General features: G+C 43.4%; 1 protein-coding gene across 2 annotated transcripts in view; it reads right to left on the reverse strand.

Moving 5' to 3' along the window:
• Positions 1-461: 461 nt before the first annotated feature.
• COL4A6 (collagen type IV alpha 6 chain) overlaps positions 462-25,259 on the reverse strand; it is a 124,082-nt gene continuing 99,284 nt past the window's right edge. For both annotated transcript variants that reach the window (XM_065846805.2, XM_065846804.2), the window contains exons 20-45: positions 24,830-24,934; positions 23,799-23,959; positions 22,654-22,833; positions 21,876-22,059; positions 17,188-17,259; positions 16,649-16,756; positions 15,379-15,600; positions 14,983-15,144; positions 12,799-12,969; positions 11,973-12,116; positions 11,573-11,698; positions 11,077-11,258; positions 10,718-10,781; positions 10,111-10,185; positions 9,599-9,706; positions 8,728-8,835; positions 8,242-8,313; positions 6,872-6,997; positions 6,391-6,507; positions 5,756-5,917; positions 4,795-4,893; positions 4,384-4,530; positions 3,925-4,041; positions 2,996-3,187; positions 2,473-2,759; positions 462-1,829 (exon numbers count right to left, since the gene is read on the reverse strand). In XM_065846805.2, coding sequence (XP_065702877.1) covers positions 1,569-1,829; positions 2,473-2,759; positions 2,996-3,187; positions 3,925-4,041; positions 4,384-4,530; positions 4,795-4,893; positions 5,756-5,917; positions 6,391-6,507; positions 6,872-6,997; positions 8,242-8,313; positions 8,728-8,835; positions 9,599-9,706; positions 10,111-10,185; positions 10,718-10,781; positions 11,077-11,258; positions 11,573-11,698; positions 11,973-12,116; positions 12,799-12,969; positions 14,983-15,144; positions 15,379-15,600; positions 16,649-16,756; positions 17,188-17,259; positions 21,876-22,059; positions 22,654-22,833; positions 23,799-23,959; positions 24,830-24,934 — 3,752 coding nt within the window. In that variant the 3' untranslated portion in view covers positions 462-1,568. The remainder of the gene's footprint in view (positions 1,830-2,472; positions 2,760-2,995; positions 3,188-3,924; positions 4,042-4,383; positions 4,531-4,794; positions 4,894-5,755; positions 5,918-6,390; positions 6,508-6,871; positions 6,998-8,241; positions 8,314-8,727; positions 8,836-9,598; positions 9,707-10,110; positions 10,186-10,717; positions 10,782-11,076; positions 11,259-11,572; positions 11,699-11,972; positions 12,117-12,798; positions 12,970-14,982; positions 15,145-15,378; positions 15,601-16,648; positions 16,757-17,187; positions 17,260-21,875; positions 22,060-22,653; positions 22,834-23,798; positions 23,960-24,829; positions 24,935-25,259) is intronic.

A 25,259-nucleotide genomic window follows, 5' to 3' on the forward strand; every position in this document is an offset into this window, starting at 1 on the left:
AATGAAAGACTAAAATGTTCTTCATAAATTCTCTGCATGTCTCCAGTGTGGTTCAACTCTAGAACATGCAGAGCCCTCTGACCTCAATCTAGGAAGATAATATTATGCATGTAAATAATCATTAAGAGTAAAAATATTATCTGCTTAAAAGTAAGCATTTTCTTAAGTACTTTGCTGGATAGAGCTAGAGCCCTAGCACCTAGCAAAGAAATACTCTTTTAAAATAATTTATCAGTCTTGCATTAGTAATTTAACAACTTTTCTCAAAGATTTTTAGGCCAAGGTGACAGTGCATTTGCAAGGCACTTCTTCAAATGCCCTGGGATGTCAATATGTAAGGACGTCGTATGCTTCATGCTAGAGGGGTTGGTAATAACTTTAGCCCAAATAAATGAATTCATTATATATATATTAGCATACCTTTTCATGGCTTCCCCTCAAAATATACACAGATAATACAATTAGTGGTACTTCTTTTTAATTATGCCCTGAAGGAAAGTGTGACTAGTTAACAGTGCATACACTAGAAATACAGTTTTTTAAACTAACAGAAAAAAGCCCAGAGGAAAAAGTATACAACATATCGTAACTGCAGCAGTAAACACATCCCTCAACTGCTCACCTCTGTGTCTGCAGAAGCTTGTTGCTGTCTAGTAAAGCCTCTACTTTTCAAACACACACAGCCTGAAGAATTGCAAACCAAGTGTGCTCAGGCTACCTCAGAAAGGAAATGCACCTCCATAGTAATGAAACATTCCTGGTGGCTGCATGTCATTTGCCTGCGAGGAGATAAGCACAGACCTTGAAGGAGACATTTTACCTGGAACATATTTCAACAGAAAGCTATGAAAAGTGGTAGAGGTGGTTTGGATTCATCCCCACACCAAAAATGGCATTTTCCACTGGGGTAGCTCTTTAAAGCCAACTGTGGATGAGAGTCCGGATTTAGAACTGATTACCTGTCACTAGAAGAAAGAACATCCCATTTGTTTAATATGCAAAGCAAAACAAATTCATCTTTGAGTTTTCCTAGGAAAGTCAGTTATCAAACATTAATGCTTAGTGTTTCTAAGTCACCTGCAACACACTGATAAATTTCAGCTAGCTCTGTATTTCTTAAGAGAATGAGTCTTCATTCCCTTTTCACTAAATCAAATACTGTTTGCAAAGACACTAATAAAACATAACTTTTGAAAAGTCCCTTGATGCTGATTGGCATGTTCCTCGGACAGAGGAGTGGTGTGATGTGAGACCTCAGTTACTCTTTGGTCTGAATACAGAACTCACACAGACTTTCTGAGGTAGCCATAAATGAGGGGGGAAAACCCCATGGAAGTAAAAGTGTAGCACCATGTTCCATAAAAAAAATAAAAAGGGGTTTCAGAGCACTGGTCTTTCCCTCTTCTGTGTGCCGTCAAACTCCTGGACTTGACTCTCAATTTTAGTAGAATTCTGGCTGTCCTGATTCACCCATCAACCACACACAAAACAGGTTCATGAATTTATCCTTTCTCACGTCAGTGATGTCTACTCTTGGGTAACAAAGACTTAACATCTCATTTTTGTTACTACAAGTTCTTCATGCACACTTGGCAACGGCTGACCCTCGTGCGAAGCTGTCCCGCTTTCAGGGTTTCCGAGGGAGGAGCGCTGACAAACTGCTGTGACTGCTCCACCGTCGTCAGCCAGAAGCTGTATTTGTTTGCAAAGTAATGGCACGTTCCCCGGGCGCCGTTGCATTCGATGAACGGAGTGGCACGGAAATCCTCCAGGCAAGAACCGGGTGAGACGAGGGACTGACCTCCGCCTTCCGCACCAGCCGCAGTGTGCTGAAATAAGGATGTCAGTTTAGATGGGTTCAGAGGAACGGAGTGGGAGGTAAACAGGGGTGTCCTCCAGCTCCAGTGTTAAAAGGAGTACAACAGGTGACCACAATGGTACCTCGGCAGTGCCTGTCCCGTGAGTCAGGGCTACGGGTGAACGAGCAAAGGAATGTACTTAGGCTCAACGGACAGGCTTGGTATAACGGAAAACCAGCTTTTCACCTGCAAGCTGGGAAAATTTGGAAACAATAATGCTGACTTCATACTTTTCTAACAATCTTACACTAAGGAGCTTCTGGAAGGGTGCGATGGAAAATATTCTACTTTTTCCACTGAAAGAGGGGATTAAGACAATGCTATAGCTCAGTTAGTGTTTCCACATTTAAAGAACAAAGAATATCTGTGCAATATGGTACTGCTGCATCAACATTACTACTGAACTTGAGCAGTACAGGTGAGAAGAGCAGCTGAACGGGAACAAACTGAGCTGGTAGCAGGCCAGCTGCTAAGGAATAAACGCACCAGGGCAAGAAGCTACAGGGCCCTTGTTTCCTGTAAGCAACTCCCAGAATACAGTCTCAGTCACCTAATCAAAAAGGTGATCTAGAAATGTTTAAAGCTGCCTTTGCATTAGTGATAGCATCCTCACCATAAGGAAGGAGTATCCTATCCACAGGCTGCGCCAGCCAAGGGGACACTGCGGGATGGTGATGTCCTGGCTGTGCACGGCCACAGCCTGGGAAGGAGCTTCACAGACCGAGCAGCGGCTGATGTACTGCGGGATCTGCTCGCTGTCCACCGGCATCATGGGGATGGGCGCAGTGGTGGAGAGCCAGTAGGACTTGTCGTTTCGGCTGGCGTAGTAGCACACTTCGTTGATGTTGCAGTAAATAAAAGGCATGGTGCTGAAGCGAGGCAAACACGAGCCAGCAAAACCTGGAAAAAAAAAAATCAGAGAAGTGGTTCTGTCAAGTACATGCCAAAGGCTCCAGCTCACACACAGCACGTGAGTGGTGGAGGACAGGCCAAGTGACACTGCTCCCACTATAGATTCTGGCCAAGCAGACTCCCACCACCTCTACTACAACCACCTGCAGTACCAGTGCAGATTGCTCATTTGAAACGGGATTTTGGCTACACTGGTTATGCCTGAGAGAATTTTGTCAGCTCACCAAGATCCTGGTTGTGGGACTTTTCCTGCCCCTCCACGTACAATAAGCTGTAGCCGTCCCAGAGCTTATTCATTCCTATGGGACATGGTGGGATTTGGTCTGACTGACTGTGCTTCACCAACGTGTATCCAACGCCCACGCTCCGACCCGGCATTCCTGGCAAACCAAGCAAGCCTGGCTTTCCAGCAACACCTAGAAAACAGAAAAGGAGTCACTGTTACTAATAGGCAGCGTGGACATCAGCTGGCTCTGTACCTGATTTTGGCATCACTGTCATTGTGCTTATGTCAGTCTTTTACAATGAGGAGTTTTGATGGTTGTTACATGAATAATTAGACTTATCAATTCCAAAACCAGCCATTTCACAGCAGCATCCACCCATTTCCTACCACATTTAATTTTCTTTCCTTGCCCAACAGCTCTGGTGCCAATGTATTACCACATACATCCCAGTGCAATAATTCTGAGGGTCTCAAAGCACCAACCAAAGCTACAGTACTCTCCACAATGACATTCTTTTGACACAGGTCAAAAGTTGTACAACAAATCTCCGGCAGAATCCAAACCTTCTCTCTCTCGTTGTTGCTTTCCACTGCTATCCAGCACTCACAGCTGTGTTCACTGTGGATGCCACTTTGCTCTTTTAGATCTTCAAGATGTCTCCCACATCCACAAAACATCAAAACCAAAAGATGTTTGGAACTCTACCAAGGGAAACACCAGCAGCAATAGACAACAATGACATGTGACATAATCATCCTCACTGAAGATTCAATTTATTTCATTGCAGATGCAAGACACAAGATAAGGCACATCGCCTGGTTTCCTAAGGTAAGCGGGTGTTGGGAAGGGTATCTGCAGAACCTGCAGGCAAACAGAGTTCTACTGGTCGCTTCTTTCTGATCTGTGCTCCCCAAAGCACAAATTACCTTCAAATCCTTGTGGCCCTGGCGCACCCGGAGGTCCTGGATCTCCAACTATACCAGGCGTTCCAGGCAAACCATCACGTCCTTTCAAGCCAGACCTTCCCGGCAGACCTTTTGAACCTGAAATTAAATACAATTATTACTATCATTATTTCCTCATACTAATGCCTTCACTCCTGCAATCATGTTCCAGAAGAGAAATATGTTGTCAGCAGCCGTGCTGAGAGGTCACTCTTCAACAGCTGTGGTTACAAACAACTCACTCCACAGGGGGATTCTACATGATCTGATTGTCTGTTGAAGGATCAAGAGGTGCAGCTGAACATTAAGCAAGGCTGAAAATGGCAACACTGAGATCTGGGATGAGCTACTGATCTCAGTCTGAAGCCACATCAGACCTAAGATTCAGGTTTCCATTTGGTGGCTGTGAAAGCATTTCAGTGATCCAAGCGTACGTTTTACCTGGTTTTCCAGCTGGGCCCTGGAATCCATGATCTCCATCAAAGCCAGGGACACCATCTATTCCTGGCAGGCCAGGTAAGCCTGCAGGGGCTGTGATTTCTTCTGGCTGAGGTGTTATACCTGGAGCCCCTTGTCGGCCAGGGAGACCTGCACACAGTGCAAATGAGAGTGTAAGCACCTCACAAAAATTTCACAGTTTTGATGACAATACTGACAAAAGAACAATTAAATCTGCCATAGTACATCAGCACCGGATATCTTTGTAAAAAGTGATATGTCAAGCTCTTTCTAATTTATTTCAATCTCTAAGAAAATGAGTTCCCCAAATATGCCCATTCAAGGGAGCTCTGAAATGTTTCCTGCCAAAGCATGTGCAATGAAGTACAGCTTTTCAAATCCCCCAGTACTCACCTCGATGGCCCATTTCACCTTTCAGCCCAGGGTGACCAGGGTCCCCCGCAGGCCCATCTTTACCTGGCATCCCCATAAGGCCAGGGTCTCCTCTTATACCTGCAAAGACACACAGCTAAAGATCTCAGGGGCTAAGCACAAGGTCCTGATTCTGCTCCACAGCTGGGGCACTGAGAAACACACTGATGGCAGCAGTGGCAACAGCATTTCAGCTCTGAGAAGGAGGCGACCACAACCCTTCAGGAACTCTGACCATTCTGATGTCCAGAATGGCTGCAGAGCCTCAACACAAGAATTTTCATGGCTACATAATTACACTTTACTGAAAGCATTCTTCTCTTCCTTGGGTAACCCAGGGAAAGTGGGGAGTACACAACTTTTCTGTTTGAATCCATCTCTATGCACAGCTCAGCGGGATGGGCAGTTGCTGGCCTACAAAGACAGTTCTTCACCTGGCAATGGTTCTCTGTCCCTTCCTGGCCTTTGAGCTCTGCAGTTTCTTTGAAACCTTGCTAGCAGAGCCTGGAACAAGATCTCTTAACTCCTACAATCCTCTCAGCTTCTTGTGGAGACCTAAATCCACCACACTGTGCCTCTCAGCATACATAACAGGTGGGGTGGAACAGCATCTCCAGCCTTTGCCTAGACAGTATATGCAACTGAGTAACTGTAGTCAACAAGCACAGCACCAGTGCATGTGGACATCACCTGTGGGGAAGGGGAAGGGAATCGAAAGGGACACACTGCAGGGCACCTGGAGCTGGCCTCACTTTATTGCTTTTGGAGTCAGTAGGTAAAACCTGCATGGGCCAAAAGGGCAGACTCAGACGGCAAACTCAGCTGTGCTTACACCTGAATGAGGACTCGTTCCAAAGCAGTCACACTAATCACACAATAGCCATTCCTACTGTCAAGGTGACAGCTGCCAAGCCCCACCCAGACCCTTTCAAGGCAAGATTACCTTTTAGTCCAGATGCTCCAGGGAGTCCAACTGGACCAGTGGGTCCCACATCACCCTTAACGCCTCGCAAGCCAAGAACACCAGGGAAACCTGGATTGCCTGTGTCACCTTGGTCAGAAGCTGGGCCAGGGGGCCCTCGTGGTCCTGGAGGACCTGGAAGACCTAGAGACAACAGGAGTAATCAGCACAATCTGCTCCTCAGACAGGGGAAAAGCTGGGTCTATCCTGGGTCTTTCTAGAGGACAGTCACAGTTCAGGTGTCTATATTTTCAGGGGTGACCCCACCTGCTTAGGTCTCATAAACTTTAAAATACCTGTAACCACAGTAATTTAGCTTTGGATGCCATGCCTGAACATAGCCCTGGTGCCACCTGGTAGCTAGTCTGGTGATTCAGCTGTTCCCTAGGAGAATACGAGCAGTGGCTTCAAATCCTTAGCCAGGGAAAGGTCTAGAGTCTCAGCCTCTCTGACAATGCTGTGAGGTACTGAATGGGTACCAACACAACCATCACAAATCTTTCCAACTATATTTGCTGTCGACTCTACAGCAAATGCTTCTTATGTACCTCTGAGTAGCAATGAAGCTTTGTTGCCTCCCAGCTCACACACTCTCCTTAAAAGGCCTCTCTTCATACCTGAGCTCCCATCAGTTCCTGGATGGCCAGCATCCCCAGGTCTGCCACGTATGTCAGAAGGAAGAGAAGTTCCGGGTGTTCCTGGCAAGCCAGGCAGTCCCACAGGACCAGGAGGACCTACAATAAGAAATACAAAGTGAGAGAGAGTACCCAAAGCTCTTCAGTAATCTTCCCAGACATGGGCAGAAGTAGTGGCTGAGTAGTGTTTATATTGAGGAGAAAAAAGAGACAACTCAGTACATGCAGGAAAAAATTACCATATTCTGCTGTTCAGGAGAGGTACAGACACTGTGAGAACTATGTAACTAACATTTTCTCAAACATATAGCCACATTGCAGACTTAACGTGTAGCTGTCAAACTACTATTCACCTCTGTGGCTTTAGGAGTTCTCTTTGGTAATTCTGCTGATGATTGACAATGCAACCCATTAACCTGAGCTGCAATACATCCTGCTGGGCTTCCAGAATGTCAGTATTTACCCATGTCTCCTGATGAGCCTTTTGGTCCAGGGAATCCTGGAGCTCCTCTACCCAAGCCTGGAGAACCTTCTTCACCCTTTGGACCTGGGAGACCTGCAGGGCCTTTCAGTCCAGCTTCACTCAGACCTAATTAAACATGGTTAACAGAGACAAGAGAGCCTATTCAAATTGCCTAAAAGCAGTTAAATTATTACACAAATTGAGTTGTAATTAAAAAAAAAAAGCTATTTACTACTCTCTCTGCTGTTTTCAGCAGAGCAACAGAAAGATTTGGTCCCTCATGTGCTATTCTGGTTGTGCAGAGTGAATTTAAACAATCTGCAAGATGCTGAGAGAGAAGCGTACGACTGTCCTGGTCTTCCCACAAGCTCTTGCACAAGGCTGTGAACAGGATTTCCCTGCCAGCCTGTATACTGTGTCTCTCAAAAGGATGCAACATAGACTCAGGCTTCTGGTCTTTAAATAATCTGGTGGGCTACATGCTCCAACATGGACAGACCAGTTTCCACATCCCACTGCAGAAGACACAATGAGGCACAAGTGGTGCAGGGCAGGGGCTCCCCAGAAGAGCTGCAGGGACATGTTCCTCATGTCACTCTGGTAAGAGGAAACACTAAGCAGCTCCCTCAGATATTAAAATTGTGGAGGATCTATATGCTGCAAATCATTCCATAGAAAACACAAATATCATTTGAGTTGTACATATCAAGACTGTTTGTCCATTTTCATGTATAAAATGTCTGCCACAAATTTTAAGTGCTGCTTTATGAGATGACTTTAACTAAACATGTCTCTTTGGAAAGGTCTTTTTCCACCTCTTTACATTTAGTAAAACACTGTCTGCAAAACAGAAGCGTGTTCTATTTCATATAGTTAAGAATTTAAAACCAACCAACAAACAAAAGAAACAGCAGAAGCTTCCCAAAAGCAGAATCCAGTAACTGATCAAAGATTCTCATTTTACTGATGTCTTTTTCTTGAGCTCCACATAATAGAGGGCTACAGGAAACATGCCATCACCAAGCCCAACTCACAGCAAGCATTTGATAATGCCCTGCTAAAATCAAACACCCATTAGAATGGAAGAATTTTGTGATTTCATTCCATCAGCTTTCCAGCAGCGACATAGTCCTTCAGGAATACAAGGACAACAATCACCAGAAAAACCTTTTCACTCCACAGGCTGCATCCTATTCTTACTGGCATCAAAAAAGAATTTGCTCATGCACATTCAGTATCCTGAGGTTTTTCCTCATGTTATAATTAAATCCAGACCGAGGTGAAACAGGGGAATTTTGCGGGGAACACTGCTCTCATGATGGACCAGTGTGTGCACTTCCCCAGCTATGACATTGTTACTACTCCGTTACCTGGTGTTCCAGGAGACCCCTTTGTGCCTGGCAAGCCATTCAGACCATTTAAACCCGGAAATCCATGAAACCCTGAAGAGACATTGGGAACGCATAAGTGAACAAATAAGCAAATAATCTAGCTAGGTGGAAATGCATAAGATGTTTCATGGAGACTGCAACATGTATGAGAAATCTGACACATGGGTCAACACCGTATGTAAAGGTGCAGGACCCCTCCATGGAAACTCTTCCCACTGCTCTCATGGGTTTTACCCTCAGTGAACCGCCAGTGACCCAAATCAAGTGAGAGACTCTCCCTTTCCAACCACTCCTCTGCTCATTTCTAGCAGCTGGTGCCTGCACCAGCACTGCCAAGAAATGAGCTGATTTCCCACGCACAGCTGGCCCACACAAAGGAGAGCTGCCTGCCTACACTGACACACTTGGCTGAAACACCAGTTTTCTGACCCTATCGCTCCCCCCATGTGCACACTCCAGATGTACCTTTAGGTCCAGCTGCTCCATGAGCTCCAGGGAATCCGACAGACCCTGGCTGCCCTGGAGGTCCTGGTGGCCCAGGGGTTCCTCTCAGCCCAGCATTTCCAGGGATTCCTGAAAACAAGCAGACAAATGTTGCTGTACCACAGATCCAGGCTGGAACAGCTCACAGCTTGCATCTTGCAGCTCCTGTTCCTGCATTTAACTCATAAAATGGGTGAATAAACTACTATGTAGGTAAAGCAAAATGAGATCCAAATTTCTCCTCACTACCACTACTGGCATAGCACTTATCAAACTATTTACTTGACAGCTTTATTTATTTGTAAGTCATAGCAATGACATTCTTCATCATGCACCAAGTGACACATTGGAACAGTTCACATACTACATAACTAATTAAATTGTTTTTCAAACAAAATATTCTAATAACAACTGTCACTGTTCTGCCATCTTTAATCTTGAGAACAATTTGAGAATCTACCTGCTAGTTACACCACTACCCAAAGACACTTATAGCCATCCTTCTGGGTAGGTTTGGCTCTGGAGCGGGAACAGACAGAAGTGTTGCGATGGAAGATTTCGGAGCAGCCTTGCCCATAAGCAGTTGCAAAGAAGTTGCTACTGCTTCTACCTGAGGTCTTCCCTATTTGTTAAAAGAATTCCTTTAGGTTTCAGTTGTGCAGGATTCACATGGTTGACCCACAGGATCAGTCATGACAGCACAAGGTGACACTTTACACTAGTGTCAACAAATTTCCCAACTTCTTGTTTAAGCCTCAGCTAAGACAAACCAACCAGGGCTAAGGAAACAACCAGGTGAGGTGGTTTCACAGTCACACCATGAAGTTCAGAACTTAGATGCCTAATCCAGTACCTGCTGGTCCTTCTCGGCCAAGGTCTCCTGGGCTGCCTTTGAGCCCGTTGACCCCAGTGTTTCCTGGGTAGCCTGGTTCTCCCTTGGGTCCTTCTCTCCCTCTCTCTCCTGAAAGGATAAAAACAGATGGCATGCCAGAGCACAAGTCAAACTGCAGGAAGGAGTGAAGAGAATAAGAAACATGTTATGTTGAGGCTGAAGCACTTGTGTCTGCTTAGCCAAGGTCTGGGCTCTGGACTGGACTCCCTGGATCCCAAACACCAGTGCAAATTCACAAGTTCCTTCTCTAGAAGTGAAGTGGGACTCAGCATTAGAGTTGGGCTGCTCTCTAACATGTTCATTATCATCCAGACTTGTGCCCCACCTGGATTCCAGACTGCTCAAATCTCACTGCCAGGAGAGGGCTAAGATATTTAAATTTATAGATCACAAAAATACCCAAATTGGGCAATGCCATCCAGCTTATTCTCTAGAATTTAACATTATTGAAGTGAGCAATCAAGGGAATTTACCTGGGAAGCCTGGGTCTCCTCGCTCTCCTTTTGCTCCAGCAATACCAGGAATGCCAACAGACTCTCCCTGGTCACCTGGAAAAGAAAGACAAGGTAGGATGGCCATTTCCTAATTGACTGTGGGGAGCAGTTTTCAGGGCTACTCAACAGCCTTGTTTATGGAAATAAAACTCACTTACACTTCAAATCCAAGGAGCAAACAAAGACAATAGTAAGTGACATATTTGAGTTTGAAAATGCTTATAAACAGCAACAGATGCGAATTCACCCATGCAAGTGCGTGATAAGACAAACATTTATGGGTAATTGCACCACATCCTGCCCTTTATACTTTTGACACAAGGAGATGAGAGAGAAGGGTGCCTCTCGTACTGTTCAACATGCTTCGCACAGTGCCACGGCCAAACTTCCAAAAGACCATAAAGTATTCAGGCATTTGGCTTGGGACAGATCTCATCTGAATGAAGCCCCTTACGAGGAGACACGTAGTTTGGAGCTAGTCACTGGAGAGCAACAGACACTTCTAGAACACTCCTCATTCATTTCAGTCATGCCTGTTAGGACTGTGTGTACTGAAAGACCACAGACACTATGGAAGATTTGTTACCCTTTGGACCAGGGAGGCCAATAGGTCCTGGGAATCCAAGTGCTCCAGTGATACCATCTGGACCCTGAAAACAAACAAACAAACAAATAGATCACACCAAACAAAACCACAAATTAGTCTTTGCTTTTTATTCTTGCTGTTCCAAGTTTGAGTCATGAGGGATAACAGACCACAAAGATGTAGGAAGGAATAGTATTCAAAGTGTCATTCAACAATATGAGCCAAATGAAAATAATCTGGAAATTTTGTAAGGAAAAATCCTGCTCATTTCTGCTGCTTTGTCACAGAAGCACCAATTAGAACACAGGATTTTCCTGAGAGGACTTAGAGAAGATGAAGATACTTAAGAAGGTATTTACCCTCTCTCCTGGCATTCCTGGAAATCCTCCGATACCATGTGTACCCTTCTGTCCCGGCAGCCCAGGCTGCCCAGGTGGACCGGGGAAGCCTGGGTCACCATGAAGACCTTTCTCTTTGCTCATTGACCCCATTGGACCAGGGAGACCAGGCTGTCCACGGCTGCCTGGGATTCCTTTATCACCTGGGTTTACAAAAGAGTGTAATTTCATTCAATAATACAGACGTACAGCTCATTTGGGCCAACTGACCTGTTACCCAGACCTCCCTTTTTAGAGAATGAAGGGAAGATGTCAGTGCTGCAGAACAGAGCTTTAAAGGAAATTTGTTTTTTCAAAATTCAGAATTGCCGTATGCAAATCACGCTAGACCGTGAATGACAGAACAGAAAACAGTAATACTGCAGGGGTCGTCAAAAGGACAGACCATGCTCAACTGAGAATAAGCACAGTTGCTGAACAACTGACACTGGCAACTAACTACAATGTTGTGAAATACCTCTAGGTCCAGGGAATCCTCCAAGTCCAGCTAACCCAGGATCTCCTTTGTCTCCTTTGAACTGCACTGCCTGTTCAGGAAGCCCAAGAGCAGGAAGACCAGGTGGACCTACATCACCTCTGTCACCTGAAGAAATAAGAAGTCAGTAAATCTTCTTGCAAAATAATCTGAGAAAGGGGATAATGCTAGAAGTTGGCAGACAAAACCAGAACTTTTCCATGTCTCCTGATGCAAACTCATCAGTAAGTGCTCAGCATCTTTGGCAACCAGGCCAAAGTATTTTACAATGAAGAACAGAACACAGCATTTAGAAGAAAACATTAAGTATGCAGATATCGTAGAAGAGCTTCCTATGTCCCTCTGCTGCACAGCCAGCAAAAGCCTTTCAGCTGTTTCTCACCTTTTTGACCGTGGAGTCCCACAGCTCCAGGGCTCCCTTTACCGCCAGCTGTGCCAGGAGCTCCTTTAAACCCGTTCACCCCAGGGACACCTGTCAGGCCTGGCATGCCAGGGAAACCAAGCAGGCCAGAAGAGCCTTTCTCGCCTGTATAGAAAAGGTGAGAAACAGAAAGGGAAAAATCAGTCTCTTCTGGTATGCTGCATATCCACCTAGCTGGTGGGTAAGGCAGCATGAGTCCCCCGCATCTGAGTAGTAAAACTTCATGGCACAAGCACAGTGTGGCTGCTTCCACTCAGGGTATTTTCAACCAGCACTTTTCACTTCACCTTTGATAGCTTGGTCCTGCCCCCACTGGACAGCAAAACCCAGTCAATTTCCAAGAGAGCAACATGCAGTTGCATATTAATAGCTCTGCCACTCTCTGCCTAAAATAACGCAAAATTCCCCAAGTAGCCAACTATTGTATTGATGCTTAATGACCATACAGACCACAAAATTTTATTTCCCCTTCAGTTTGTGCTTCATTCTCTCCCTTCTATAAATTACACTGGCCCTCATTTCTTCAATTTTCTTGTCTTTCTATCTTGATTTACATGATCCTTTGTCCATAAGGGTCCACATCCTTTAAGATGGACTTCCTTATGACCATGATTTGATAATTAAATCCATCATTTGTAATTCATAACTCAGCAGCAAAAGAAATGCATTCCAACACTAGTTGAGAAGTCGTCCTCTTCTGACAAGCTGGGCCTAAAATCAGTATTAATGAGGTTATTTTTTTTGTGGACACAGTAATGTCAGGCTATCCCCCTAGTGGAACACATACCTTTCGGCCCAGGGAAACCTGGATGTCCATCTTGACCAAAAGGTCCAGGCAGCCCTAAGAATCCTCTTTCCCCAGGGGATCCTGGTGCACCATCAAGACCTGGGAAGCCTTTCATACCAGCAGGGCCTTGCGGACCTACATCCCCAGCCAAGCCTTTGGCTCCAGGAAGTCCTGAATCAATACAAGAAATAACTCCATAGATTATGTCACACAACACTAGGACAATTTGTAGACAGCTTCCCAAACTCCTTAAACACAGCATTGTTTTTAACAGGACAAATGGACCTTACTGCACATGCAGCCTACTAATAGGCATAAAGCTTAGAACTGCAAAAGCATTAGTCATCTAATAAAAAAATACATATGAAGAGGGTTACTGCCTACATCACTACAAAACTGGCAAGAGTGAAACCCCTTATGATGTATCGGTTTTTGTCTCCTTTACCAGACACTCAACTGTAGTACACCAGTCTTACCTTTATCACCATCAAGGCAGCCAAACCAGAATGGGCAGCACCATTCATGTCAGCTTCTGTGACCTGCCCCGGCCTCCGGGTGAACCAGAGATAATCGGAGAGGCTTGTTTTGGCAAGTTTCTTTTCCACATTGGTAGCTCAAGCGTTACTTCCAAGAGCAAACGGCTCAACTAGGGGAACAAGCTTCTGCTTGTGCTGTCACAAAACCAAGACCATATGCACTGTTTTGCTTCTAAATGTTTCGGGATGCTTCTAGCTGAAGCTTTGTAATGGTTTACACAATTTTAAGTAAAGGCTCAAACCACTGAAAAGGGAATGCTCAGATCCGAAGGGAGGAGGAGAAGGAAAAAGTAGGTGGCTTCTGAAAAATGGCATTTGCAGCAGTAGCACCCAATATACGAGCTTCGTTATGCTCAGGGCTTAAACTTTTTGAAGGTGCAACCCACTATTTTTAAAAGCAGATCATGAAATGGCTGCTTTATTTAAGAAGGCAAAGGAAACACACACTGAAGATCTGTATATATTAAGAATTTCCTTATAGGCTTCAGGCTTTGTTACTGTCTGAGCATTCCCACTACAATGGTTCTTTGCCTTCTGGTTTGCCTAGCAATAATAAGGGGTATCACCTACAGTCAATGCAATTCTTGTAGCATTAAAAGCTAGGTTGTTAGTCCATGAGCTTTTATGCTACACTGCATTTTCTCACCTTGACAGCCTATGTGAAGAACCCATAACCAAACAGTGTGACATCAGAAATGGAGAGTTGATGATAAATGGAATAGAAACATGGTGAAGGAAAAAACAGACAATATGTAAACAGAAAGAACAAGGGTACCAAAGAAATTAATGATTCAGAGAGACAACAGTAGCAAAAAACTTAATCATTTGGTGCCTGTCATCACAGCAATGGAAGGCTTTTAAAAACAGTTGAAGAAGAGTCATATATGGCAAACAGTCCAAAAATGTAAAACGATAAAGAGGCAAAAGCAATGTTAATGTTAAAATTTAAGAAGAAAAAAGCTTCAAAACTCTGTGATTTTCATCTCAAATGGTATTACTGCTTTCATTCATTTTCATTCATTGATTGTCACTGTCCTCCAGCACTGTTGCTCTGCATGTCAGAACAGATGAATTATATCACAGACCATTATCTACTAATTCACAGGTCCCTCTTTGCTTGATTGTCAAGTCTTGCATATACAGTTATCATGAAACACTTTAGTCTGTGCAGCTTGAGAGATACTGCTGTACTCAAGTGGTGTTTTTTTTCCCCTTAAAGTGAAGGGCCATAAAATTCTCTTCTGCCCCAGCAACAAGAAAGAGAAGACCAAAGTGCTTGTTCTAAGAAAGCTAACAATTTTTGAATCTATTAGTCACATTTCAAGCAACCCCATATATTAGAAAGTATTTGTCATGAAAATGGCAAATGAAGATTAGTCAATGATACAGCCAGCATGTAAGAGCAGAGATGTTTGAAATATTGAGACATTTAAGATGCTTTCTCCTGTCTTCCTGTTGTACTTCTTGGGGCACCATTTCTAGGCAGGAGGTGAAGGCTCAAATCCTGCACTCTCTTACCCCTAACCAGAGGCAGGAGCTCACCCCTAGCAAATACCAAATTTCTCCCACACTTAGAATCATAGAATCGCTTTCTCAGCAGCGCAGCATTCAGCTTAGCTACTTGTCTTCACCTGTAGGCATTACATACCTGGTACTCCTGCAAGGCCAACCGATCCCACGGGTCCCGGTTTTCCCTTGATGCCAAAAGGACCTCCTGGACCGGGAGGTCCCCGCAATCCAGGGACACCTGAATATCCTGGATTACCCTGTTCGCCTTTAATACCTAGGAGGCCTGGTCTTCCATCTAACCCTGGGAACAGAGAGATGGAAGGTTACAGAACAAATAAAACAAAATTCACACTTTTAATTAAAAAGCAGGTTTTAATAAAAGCCTTTGAGTTGCATTAGATTCTAAGAGAAAACCAGCAAATCGTCGCAGCTTAGAGGAATGCTAACACAGTATTCTAAGGAGACTGGAAAGAGGGAAGATTTTTGAAAGAAAAACAGTCTGATATTCCCAGATGCAAGCAGTATCAGTGCTTACCTTTTGGTCCTGGAAATCCATGATCACCTGTAAGCCCTTTATCACCTGGGAGTCCAGGTCGGCCACGCTCTCCCAGGGCTCCACTCTCAGCACCAAATACATCTCCAGGAGCTCCTTTTGTTCCAGCTAAGCCTGAGGCACCCATTTTCCCAGGCAGACCATCTGTTCCATCCAGTCCTGGAAGTCCTTGTAATCCTTGCTCTCCCCGAGGCCCAGGGAAGCCTTAGAGAAAACCAGTAAATATCATGCAGCAGAAGTACAGAATATCTGCTTCCAATAGCATCTCTAACAAAATCAACATCTTAAAAATTTCCGTTGAAGAAAAAGTTGTTTGGCAAGTTGTAGAAGGTTTCAGCACTGAATTAGAAACAATAAATGGTGACAGAAGTGATGAAACTGTTTAAAACAGCTAAAATATCCTCTTTTTTTTAACAAAATAATACTTTAGGAGTATCTGGGAGCTGCAGATAGTTGCAGTTTTACAAGCTTGGTTTCACCAGATGGCAGATTAGGCAAAAAGGACAAAAAAAAGGAGGAAGATGGTCATTTCAGGCTACACTACCATAATCAACCACAAAAGCTGCAAAGATATCATATTCACCACTCCTTTCTTACTCTGCCCTCTATGCCAGACAACTTGTGGCACTGTGGGCAGAAGACACTGGCAGCCTTGGTTCCAGGACTGCAAAGCACTCTCCCTGCGCCAGGCAGACACTGAGCTGCACTGCTGTGTGGATGCGTCACACTGCTCAGGGGTTATATCATGAAATCAGTGACTCCATAAAGATGACATCCCCCCCTTAATTGCAGTGAAAGGACAGAGATTTCTCCAGCCATATCCAGAGAAACCTGATGGATACAGAGCAACCTAGCTTTAGGAATATTCCCTCTCCACCTCTGCTGCTTGCTCTTCTGTTTACACAACCATCAGAAATTCCCACAGCTAAACTGAGTCCAAACACTGTGTACAGCATGGCACATTATGATGGTCTCAGGAGAAATAAATTGTGTTGGTTGTCCTCTTTTCTTTCAGCAGCGATGTCATATTACAGGAAAGTAACAAGTATCCTGAACATTTCTTTTGTTTTCTTCCAAGCTTCAACCGTTTGCTTGCAGAGATTGCATATGGAAGGAGCACAATCAAGCTCTCAATGGAGTGTTATGAATGTACCAGGCAGAAAAGCGGCCAGGACGGCTGGACAACTCATTTGATACAATATTGTACACATTAATTAGACAATAAAAAGAACTCCAGTAACTTCCCTCTTACCAGGTTCTCCTTGCAAGCCTATTATTCCTGGAGACCCTGGATGTCCTTTTGACCCATGTAATCCAGGCTGGCCTGGAATGCCAGGAAAGCCTTTGCTGCCTTTGGCACCTAAGGGTAAAAATGTATTAATAAATAATATTAATGAATGAATAGTGGAAGACAAAAACAGCGCACAAGAAAATAGGATCAGATTCTTTCTGCAAAGCTAGTGCTGAAAAAACACTCCCTGGATACACAAATTAAGCTAAATAAAGTCTCAAAGCTATGGCTGTTTCATCAGCTACAGAAACACAGAAGGAGAGGGCTTGTGTTCAGAGGCTACGTGAAAGGGAAGAAATGGTGCAGTCATCATGGTCCCCACGGGATTTAAGCCAGGTCTCTTTGGAGAAAAAAAAAAAATAAAAGGAACATTGTTCTGCCAATTAACTCTCTGGAATATCTATCACTTGGAGGAGATTAATTAGTAGGTATTATCTCCCTTGAGGAATAAGTGCTTCTTGGCAGCCAGCCAGTGCATTGCAATCAGCTTGTCTCCCTACCTGGCAATCCTGGAAAGCCGGGAGTCCCTGGGGGCCCATACGCTCCAGGAACGACACAGGGCAAGGTGATACCTAAAACAAAGAAACACTGGGGTTGCACATGGCCCCTTTCAGAGGGACGGTCAGAAGAGGAACATTCAGTATCCAGAGGTTTTTTATAGGACATATTGTCAGTGGTTGTGAGTGAACGTACACACAAACACTGCTGACTTCTCAAATGTGTAATGTTAAGGAAAAGAACAGAGGGTGGAATAGCAAAGGGTTTTTATTTCAGCCTTACTCTACAACTGTTTCTTCTACAGTCTGTCGGACTAAGAAATAACCACATGGTTTAAAAGTGTAATAGCAGCAAACACGACTTAGCAATTGTGAAGCTCTTTGACTGACTTTTACCTCTCTCTCAAAAAAAAAGCTCTGTACTAGTGATTCCTTTTCAGCAGAATGAAATTCATGTGGCATTATCAGAGCTGCTAGCACATCAGATTTACCTGAATGATTTCCAACACCTCCAACATTCCTCCTTGTAGGTCACCGGCAATTTGAAGTCACATTCATGCAGTCAGAGAAATTATTATCACAAAAAATAATTTGAGACATTTCAATTCCAGAAATGCTTCCAGTTATTTTAAGAGGAATCTGTGCTAGAACTATAGAATTAGCTCCTAGGCTGTCACAGCTGGCATAGACTTAAACAGTCATAGATACACTTCCTAAAAATGAAGATCTAAAGGACTTTAAAACTATTTAGTCAGAGAGGTCACATTAAGAAGATGACTATTATACTAAAGGAAATTTGGGGAAAAGAGGTGGGTTTTTTTTCATTACTCCTATGCACAGAGAAATGGCTGCCTAACTGCACTGTTGTTTAATATTTGCTAATTCAAATCTGGCATGAACTACAAGGCCAATTAAGAACAAGACAATCAGGTACAACAGACACATTGTTTCTCACTTCCTTACAACTCTCTTTGTAGGATCCTTCTATTCAAGCTCCATTCCCAGACTGACAAGCCAAATTTATTCATCAGCCATTCAAGAGCACTCCAAATTGTGACTGCTTTCGGTCCTAAGGAGCTAATCTGCTCTCAATCAGGCAACGCTGGAGGTACTTCCAGCACAGCAACATGAGTTAAACACTTCTTTTCAGAAGAGATTAACATGTTCAGATGACTAAAAAATTTTATTAACAAAAGACCCCGAGTCAAACTATTTCCTGGATAAATCCAATCAAACCAGTGAACTTCTGTATGGATAATAAATATGCCTCTTTGCTTCCAACACTGACAGTGGGAATCCGGGTAAAATTACATAAGTCAGGACAAAAACTCAAAATAACCCAATATGTTTTTTCTGGCACAAAGTCTGTAAAGATCCCTATGATTTTTTTTGGCCAAAACGGTCCTAAGAATTGGTTCAATTACATTCTTCTTGGATTCCAACGCAGTTGACAAAAGGCTATGTGAAAATCTTGTGACCTGGATGCCTGCATCCAAACAGAAACGGAAAAGTTAAGCTTTCAGCTCAGGGTCCAGCCCCAAACCCAGCCAGGATAGGCAGAGCTGAGCATCCCTCTCTCATGGTGACAAATGAGAGCGATTCTGGTTTGACCTCCCATTTTTACCCTCTTTCATTCCACGCTCAACCCTGATTTTCATTATTTCATTATTCAGACCTCTGAGAAGAAAGAAAAATCCTAATCTCAAATTCTAGCCAGTTGGGGGCTGCTAACAGGTATCAGCTCTGGTATAAAGCAACACGCAAGCTCATGTGGAAAGTGGGACGTAGCAGGGAATAAGAGCGAATGCAACCCCCAGGGTGTCTCATCTACTCACACGTTGAGATGCCATGCGAATTTGAAGGAAGCACGAGAACATTTTCTACTTTGATGAGATAGAATCAAAGGTCAGTTCTCAATACATCACTTTTACCTTGAAGTGAGGCATTCACTGAGAGCAAAATTAATCTAAAAGTGACTATACTCACGATAACATATCTACACAGAGTTGCAATAACACTTCCATTCTTACACAAAGCCAAGGAGTGCTCTGTTTTCATCTGTGACAGCAATTCATCTTTGTAGCCAGCATGAGCTTTAAGAACAGAGCTTCAAAACTAAAATACCCATGATCCAGTGTATGCTTTCAATGGATATGGGCACCTAGTACCATGACTGCAAATTGTAACACACACATTGGTGCCTGCACTTGGGTACACTTTGACAGAGCATTCTTTTGTTAAAGTATATGCTAGGGACACAAAATAAAAATTCCAGTTCTGGTCTTCTGCAATCCTGTGTGAGCCTGACGCTGAATCTTTATAAAACAAAAAGTTGAGGTTCATCTCTGAGACATTTCCTCCTCAGACACAGTGCAATAAAGAATTACATTTTTCAAAAAGCAAGCATTGACGGCAGCCACTGGCATGGAAAGGGAAGTTTAATTAATATTTGCATGCATGTCACATGGCTTTAAGGACTGTCTTATGTGACCTTTCCAAAAACAACTCTGTACAATAGTGTATGCTGTATTTGACGTTAATAGCCAGCAGGAGGATACCTGAACAATGGATATTTCATGTGAGGATTACTGAAAACCAAATAGGACTGTTTCCTTGTGTGTTTTGCAGAATGATGCAAGAAAGGCTTAGTGTAAAATTTATAAAAGCAAAACTTAGTGTTCCCCCAATACTTAATACCCTACATTAACACAGTTTACACAATAATATCCCAGTATCAATGAAATTAAACAATTATTAAACCATCATGTCAGGCATAAAAGCAAAATATAGGCAGTCCCAACACTTTTGAGTAATCTCATAATATCAGGTAAAATCAGCCTAGCTTTTTATAAAATACTGAGTTACTTTCCCAAAGCAAGACTGCTTCACCCTGTACTACTGCACGTGGCATGAACTCCAGCACAATTCCTCGGTGGTAACTTCAGTAGTTACAATCTCTTTTTAATGCCTTTCCTCATTTTCACGATAAAGTCTTTCAGCCTGGGCAGTGCAAGAAATTATTATTTCTTCCACCCACACACATTTCTTTAATATTAGATGAAACTTACTACATCAAAGAGCCTTTTAACATATGCAAACTATTTCCTAGTATGGAGAGAATGATGCATTTGCAAGTTTTCTTACACATCTCTATGGAGGTGCAAACTGAACTGGCTAATGACTTATTCACACTTTCCCACATATTTTGTCTATAGATACTCGTCTACAAAGGACCACTCATTGTCAGCAAAGCTTTGATGTCACATTCATAATGAGCTGGCTTCTGATGTGCTCCACAGAGTATCTAGAGTTCACATCATGCACAGAGCATTTTACTTTTACTTATCTTACAATGCAATTTTAATTTAGCGGATTTTGTAAGAGACAATTTACCAAACAAAGATGCAAGCATTCATAGCTATGTATTAGTAAAGCTTTTAGCATTTAGCATGTGACTTGAATTGGAAAAAGAGCTTATGCAGACTGTTTCCAGGGGGACGTGAATGCTAGTTGTCTCCTCACCCCATAACAACACCCGGCATGACACTGATGTGAGGTAACACGCCACCCGGCATGTCTGTGCAACCTCCCTGGTGCTGTTCTGGGCTGGCTCTCACCTCCCTCTGGGTCTGAGATTTCCCCGCCAACTCCTCATACTGCTGTGGTCTTGCTGCCAAGGTTTTTGAACTCAAAGCATCAGTTTATCAGTCCATAAACCTGCGCAACAATATTATGCTTGCAAATATATTATTGATTCTGCATTATTGGTACTGACTGAATTATAAACCTACAAGCCTAAATACACACAGAATGGGAAATATACCAAAAATCCGCAGCAGCATAGAAAAAAATACTGTTTACCTTAAACTACATCTAAATGGCTAACATGGAATCAAGACATTGGGACTAGCTCTCTGCAGTCATTTTGTTTTAAAACATCTTCCATAAATGTTTAGACATATGACTCCCCATCTAGCTCAGTCTGAACGCTGAGAATGAACATAAAACATCATACATGAAAAATTACCAAATCTACGTTTACTGGTTGTATCACTTGTCATTATGGTGTGCTTTAGGTACACATGATGACAAACCGACTGATCCAAACTGTACGACCTCAGGGAAGCACATCAGCCCAGAGCTGATTGTGTTGTCATGACTGAACTCCATACCTGCTATGGTAATGTCTTATTCACCGTACGTTCACATGTACAATGTACTACAGTTTCTTCTTCAAAAAAAAATTTAAAATCTGTAGTAGCCCTTCTTATTTGAATAACAGTAATAGTTCTGAAAATTGAGTCAGAAGTCTCAGCTGCCGGTGAGTTACTGTGTTTATCTGGACAAGGAAGTATGTTGTGCTCTTTAAAAACCTCATTTTATCAATCTTCCTAACTACCTTTGGTGTAAAATGGTTCTCCAGCAACAGTGAGTAGCTCCATCCAACATTCTTAGTATTTGAGTACTGTTTGGTATTATCTGTGTCCTTCTGAGCATGACAACTTGAACAAGCTGGGACTGCTGTGTGAGCTCTGGTGGGCCCACAAACCAGTTTCCATTATTTTAAAGAGCAATCTTTAATCTGATGCAATCTTCTGGCCTGGCTACAACCAGACCAGTAAGCTGAGTGCCATTTGGCTTGCAGCAGCTTTGCACCTTTTCAAACTAAGGGCAGACTCAGCAACACCCACCTGGAGGGCCTGGAAGACCTGCTTGTCCTGGAAACCCGTCTATTCCCGGGTCACCTGCTGGCCCACGAACTCCACTAGGACCTGGATATCCAACGCCAGGAGAACCAGTTTCTCCACGATGGCCCTTGGAGCCAGGCAATCCTGGCAGCCCTTTTTCACCTGGGAAACCTAGCGCGCCATCACCCTGTGCACAGAAAAGACAGTTACAGCTGGAAACCAAAGAAATGTAGAAAGAATACACACCACTATCATTTTAACAAACGCATAAGAGTTTGGTTGGTTCTGTGCAAGGTGCAGATGGGCCTGGGAAGGTACATGGAAACTACTGTAAATTATCCATCATTATTTCAAAATGAAGGAAAACCCAGTGACTACTAAAAATAATATTTTATGTTGTATTTGCCAAAATGTAAATATTACATATTATGAAAGACAAATACTTTCTTTTTAATTAAAAAGATTCTCATGTGACTTTTCTATTCTAAGATTTGACTCACAGTTATGCCTACAGTATCTCTTATCTTCTGGGACACAACATAAAACAGCATTACAGACTACCCCATTACTGGAATTTTATCTTTTGACTGGGCAGCCAGAGGTTTAATGAGTACCAGTTAATAATCCTGACCAAGACAAACTTGTGCTCAGGAACCGTGAATTCTTTATGTATTTGGAGACTTACCACAAGGCTAATCAGGACTAGTAAGCCAAGCCTTTCTATTGCCTCTGCTCCTTACTTCAATTCTGAAGCACTGCTGCTAAATTAACCAGAACTTACTGGAGGGCCTGGTGGGCCTGGCAAGCCTGGGAGTCCATCCCGGCCAGGGGTTCCTGGGATGCCCGAAGGTCCTCTGGGTGCTGTCGCACCAGGGTCCCCACGAGCACCTTTGCCTGTTGCGTAGGACGAATCCCCCTTTTCTCCCTTCAGGCCTGGAAGACCTGGCTGACCAGCCGAAGCCTACACACCAAAAGATAGAAAAACAAGAATATGAATATGCATAGCAAAGGCATTGCTTCTTAAAAATGTGATGAGGACAGGACATAATGACTGGAGCTAGAAACAACTGCCAAAGGGTTCCCTACTGTATAGATTACATTAAAAAAAAAAAAAAAAGAAAAAAAAAGAGGTTTAATTATTTCCAAATGTTTCAATATTTCAATCAAGTCACTATTGCCAAACCCTAGTGTATAGCACCACGGTGACAGCAATACTGGATGGCATCTGGGAACATTATATCACTCATGATATAACAGGGCCCAAGTATTCAACGTTCTTCCCTGTTACTTGATGTGTTGTATTTACTGACATGGACAAAGATACTCTGAGGACAAAAGACTGGTATCTTCATGGACTATGATTTTCAAAAGTGAATACTGCCAACGAGCAATGCTCAGCACTTTGGAAAGTCCTGTTTGTTATGGTTGCTGTTTCACATAAAACACAGCTCAACTCTTGCCAATGTATTTAGCATACAGCAGCTGAGGAGACTGCATCTATGGCACAGAGTTTTTATAGCTACGAGCAATGATGTGGGAAGACCTCACCATTCCATTTTTCAGGTCTTCTCTCCACGCAGATGTGTATCTGCTTCCCCAGCCAGCCCTCGCTTAGGAAGGGCCCTGGGTCTAATCCATGCACACTTACAGCCAAGAAGCGCTGGGATGAGTAATTGTTAAACATGCAGTACTCAGAACTTAATAACCATTTCTCTCCCGTTTTTAATAGGTGATAATTTCTCTACTTTCAGCTTCTTTTCACATATCAGTTTCAGGGTTGCTTTTTTTTTTTTTTTTTAATCCAAACAAGTAGAAGAATTCATGCAAAAAATGTGTTGCTTTCACTGCAGTCAACAGCAGCCACTGCACATGGACACTGTTTCTCCTTTAATTTGTGACAACCAATATAAACTCTTCCTGCCTTACCGCAGGGCCTCGCAGTCCTGGTGCACCCACAGTGCCTGGGTCTCCACCAATGCCCTTACTCCCCGGCACACCAGGGCCTCCCGACGGACCTGCTGGACCTGAGATGCCTTTTAGACCAACTCTTGTAACTCCTCCATCACAGGCACAATCACCTGCCTCTCCTGGAAAATACAGTCAACACTCCAAACTCAGTTTCATTTGGATAAAGACGCTTTTCAGTTGCAAGAGCTCCAGAAGCAGTATTTGATTCCATTAGGGCAAAGCCATTCTCCCAGGATTTGATTTTGTGCCTGCTCTGTTCAGGTGATGTCAATGTCAAGCAAGCGGAGCTTGGGTTTTGTCCAGGTTAATTTCTATGCAATACCCGCAACCAAATTACCATGTACAGTGTGAACCTCAGCACTTCTTCCAAAAGGTTTAGACTCTCCTAAATAGATGGTTTTAGGACAGATTTCTTGTGGGTTTTTTTGGAGAGATAGTTATATGTCAGAGAAAATAAATTCACACTCCCACTCACAGTAGGTTACAATGACCCACAGCTGCATATATTCACATTTCCCTGAATCATAACTGGCCATGGATCCAAACAATCACAAAGCAGTGATGTCTGCACCACTGTGGCTTTTGCTGCTGGTTCTCTCATACATCAAGACCCAAATTCTCATCATTTTTAGCACAGAACAGAATAAAATTAAGTTTTTCTGTCATTTCCAGCCTGTATTGCAAAAAGCAGTGAACAAGATTTTATTTCCAAATCTCATTACGCCTTATGGCTTTAAGGTATAACTTAGCTAATTTTCTGGGTATGAGATGTTTATCTGCTCATTTGTCTGAGCAGAGTAGAAAGTAGGAAACAGGATTTTGCTGGCAGTGCTGGGCACAAGTTCCTCTAAATTGTAAAGGCTGTTGGCTCCTTCAATCCACCTCAACCTCCTGTGATTTGTCATAAGGACAAGATATTAACCACATGTAAATAACTTTCCGACGCCCAATGACTGCTGAAAGGCTGTTCCAAAACAAGAGTCAATTACCTTTGTACCCCTTGGGACCCAAAGCTCCTGGCAGCCCTCTTTGTCCAGGCTCCCCTGGGGCCCCAGGCCTTCCATCTAGGATTGTGGCTGGGAGGGATGAAGGGCCTGCAAGCAGAAAGCAAGCAAAAGCCATGAGAAGGCTAGATTTCCAGCTCACTAATTACTTACAATGTCCGTTATACAACTGAGAGAAATGGCACTGGAGCAAACTGCAACTGTGGAAGTCACACAGGGAGATAGAACTTGGTCGATAGCACAGGCTGCAGCCCTCGGCCAGCTGTTGGCTTCTTGCTTCTCATACAGCAAAGCAAAAGATCTCACAATGCGGATACAACAGTTTCATCCCTCTACTATTCTACCATTGCACTTTTTCAAAGACTTAACGGCTGGTAGAAGAACTAACCGAACTGTGAACAGGTTGTATAAAGAA

Source organism: Patagioenas fasciata, chromosome 11 (genome assembly GCF_037038585.1).
Source record: "Patagioenas fasciata isolate bPatFas1 chromosome 11, bPatFas1.hap1, whole genome shotgun sequence".
NCBI classification, from domain to species: Eukaryota; Metazoa; Chordata; class Aves; order Columbiformes; family Columbidae; genus Patagioenas; species Patagioenas fasciata.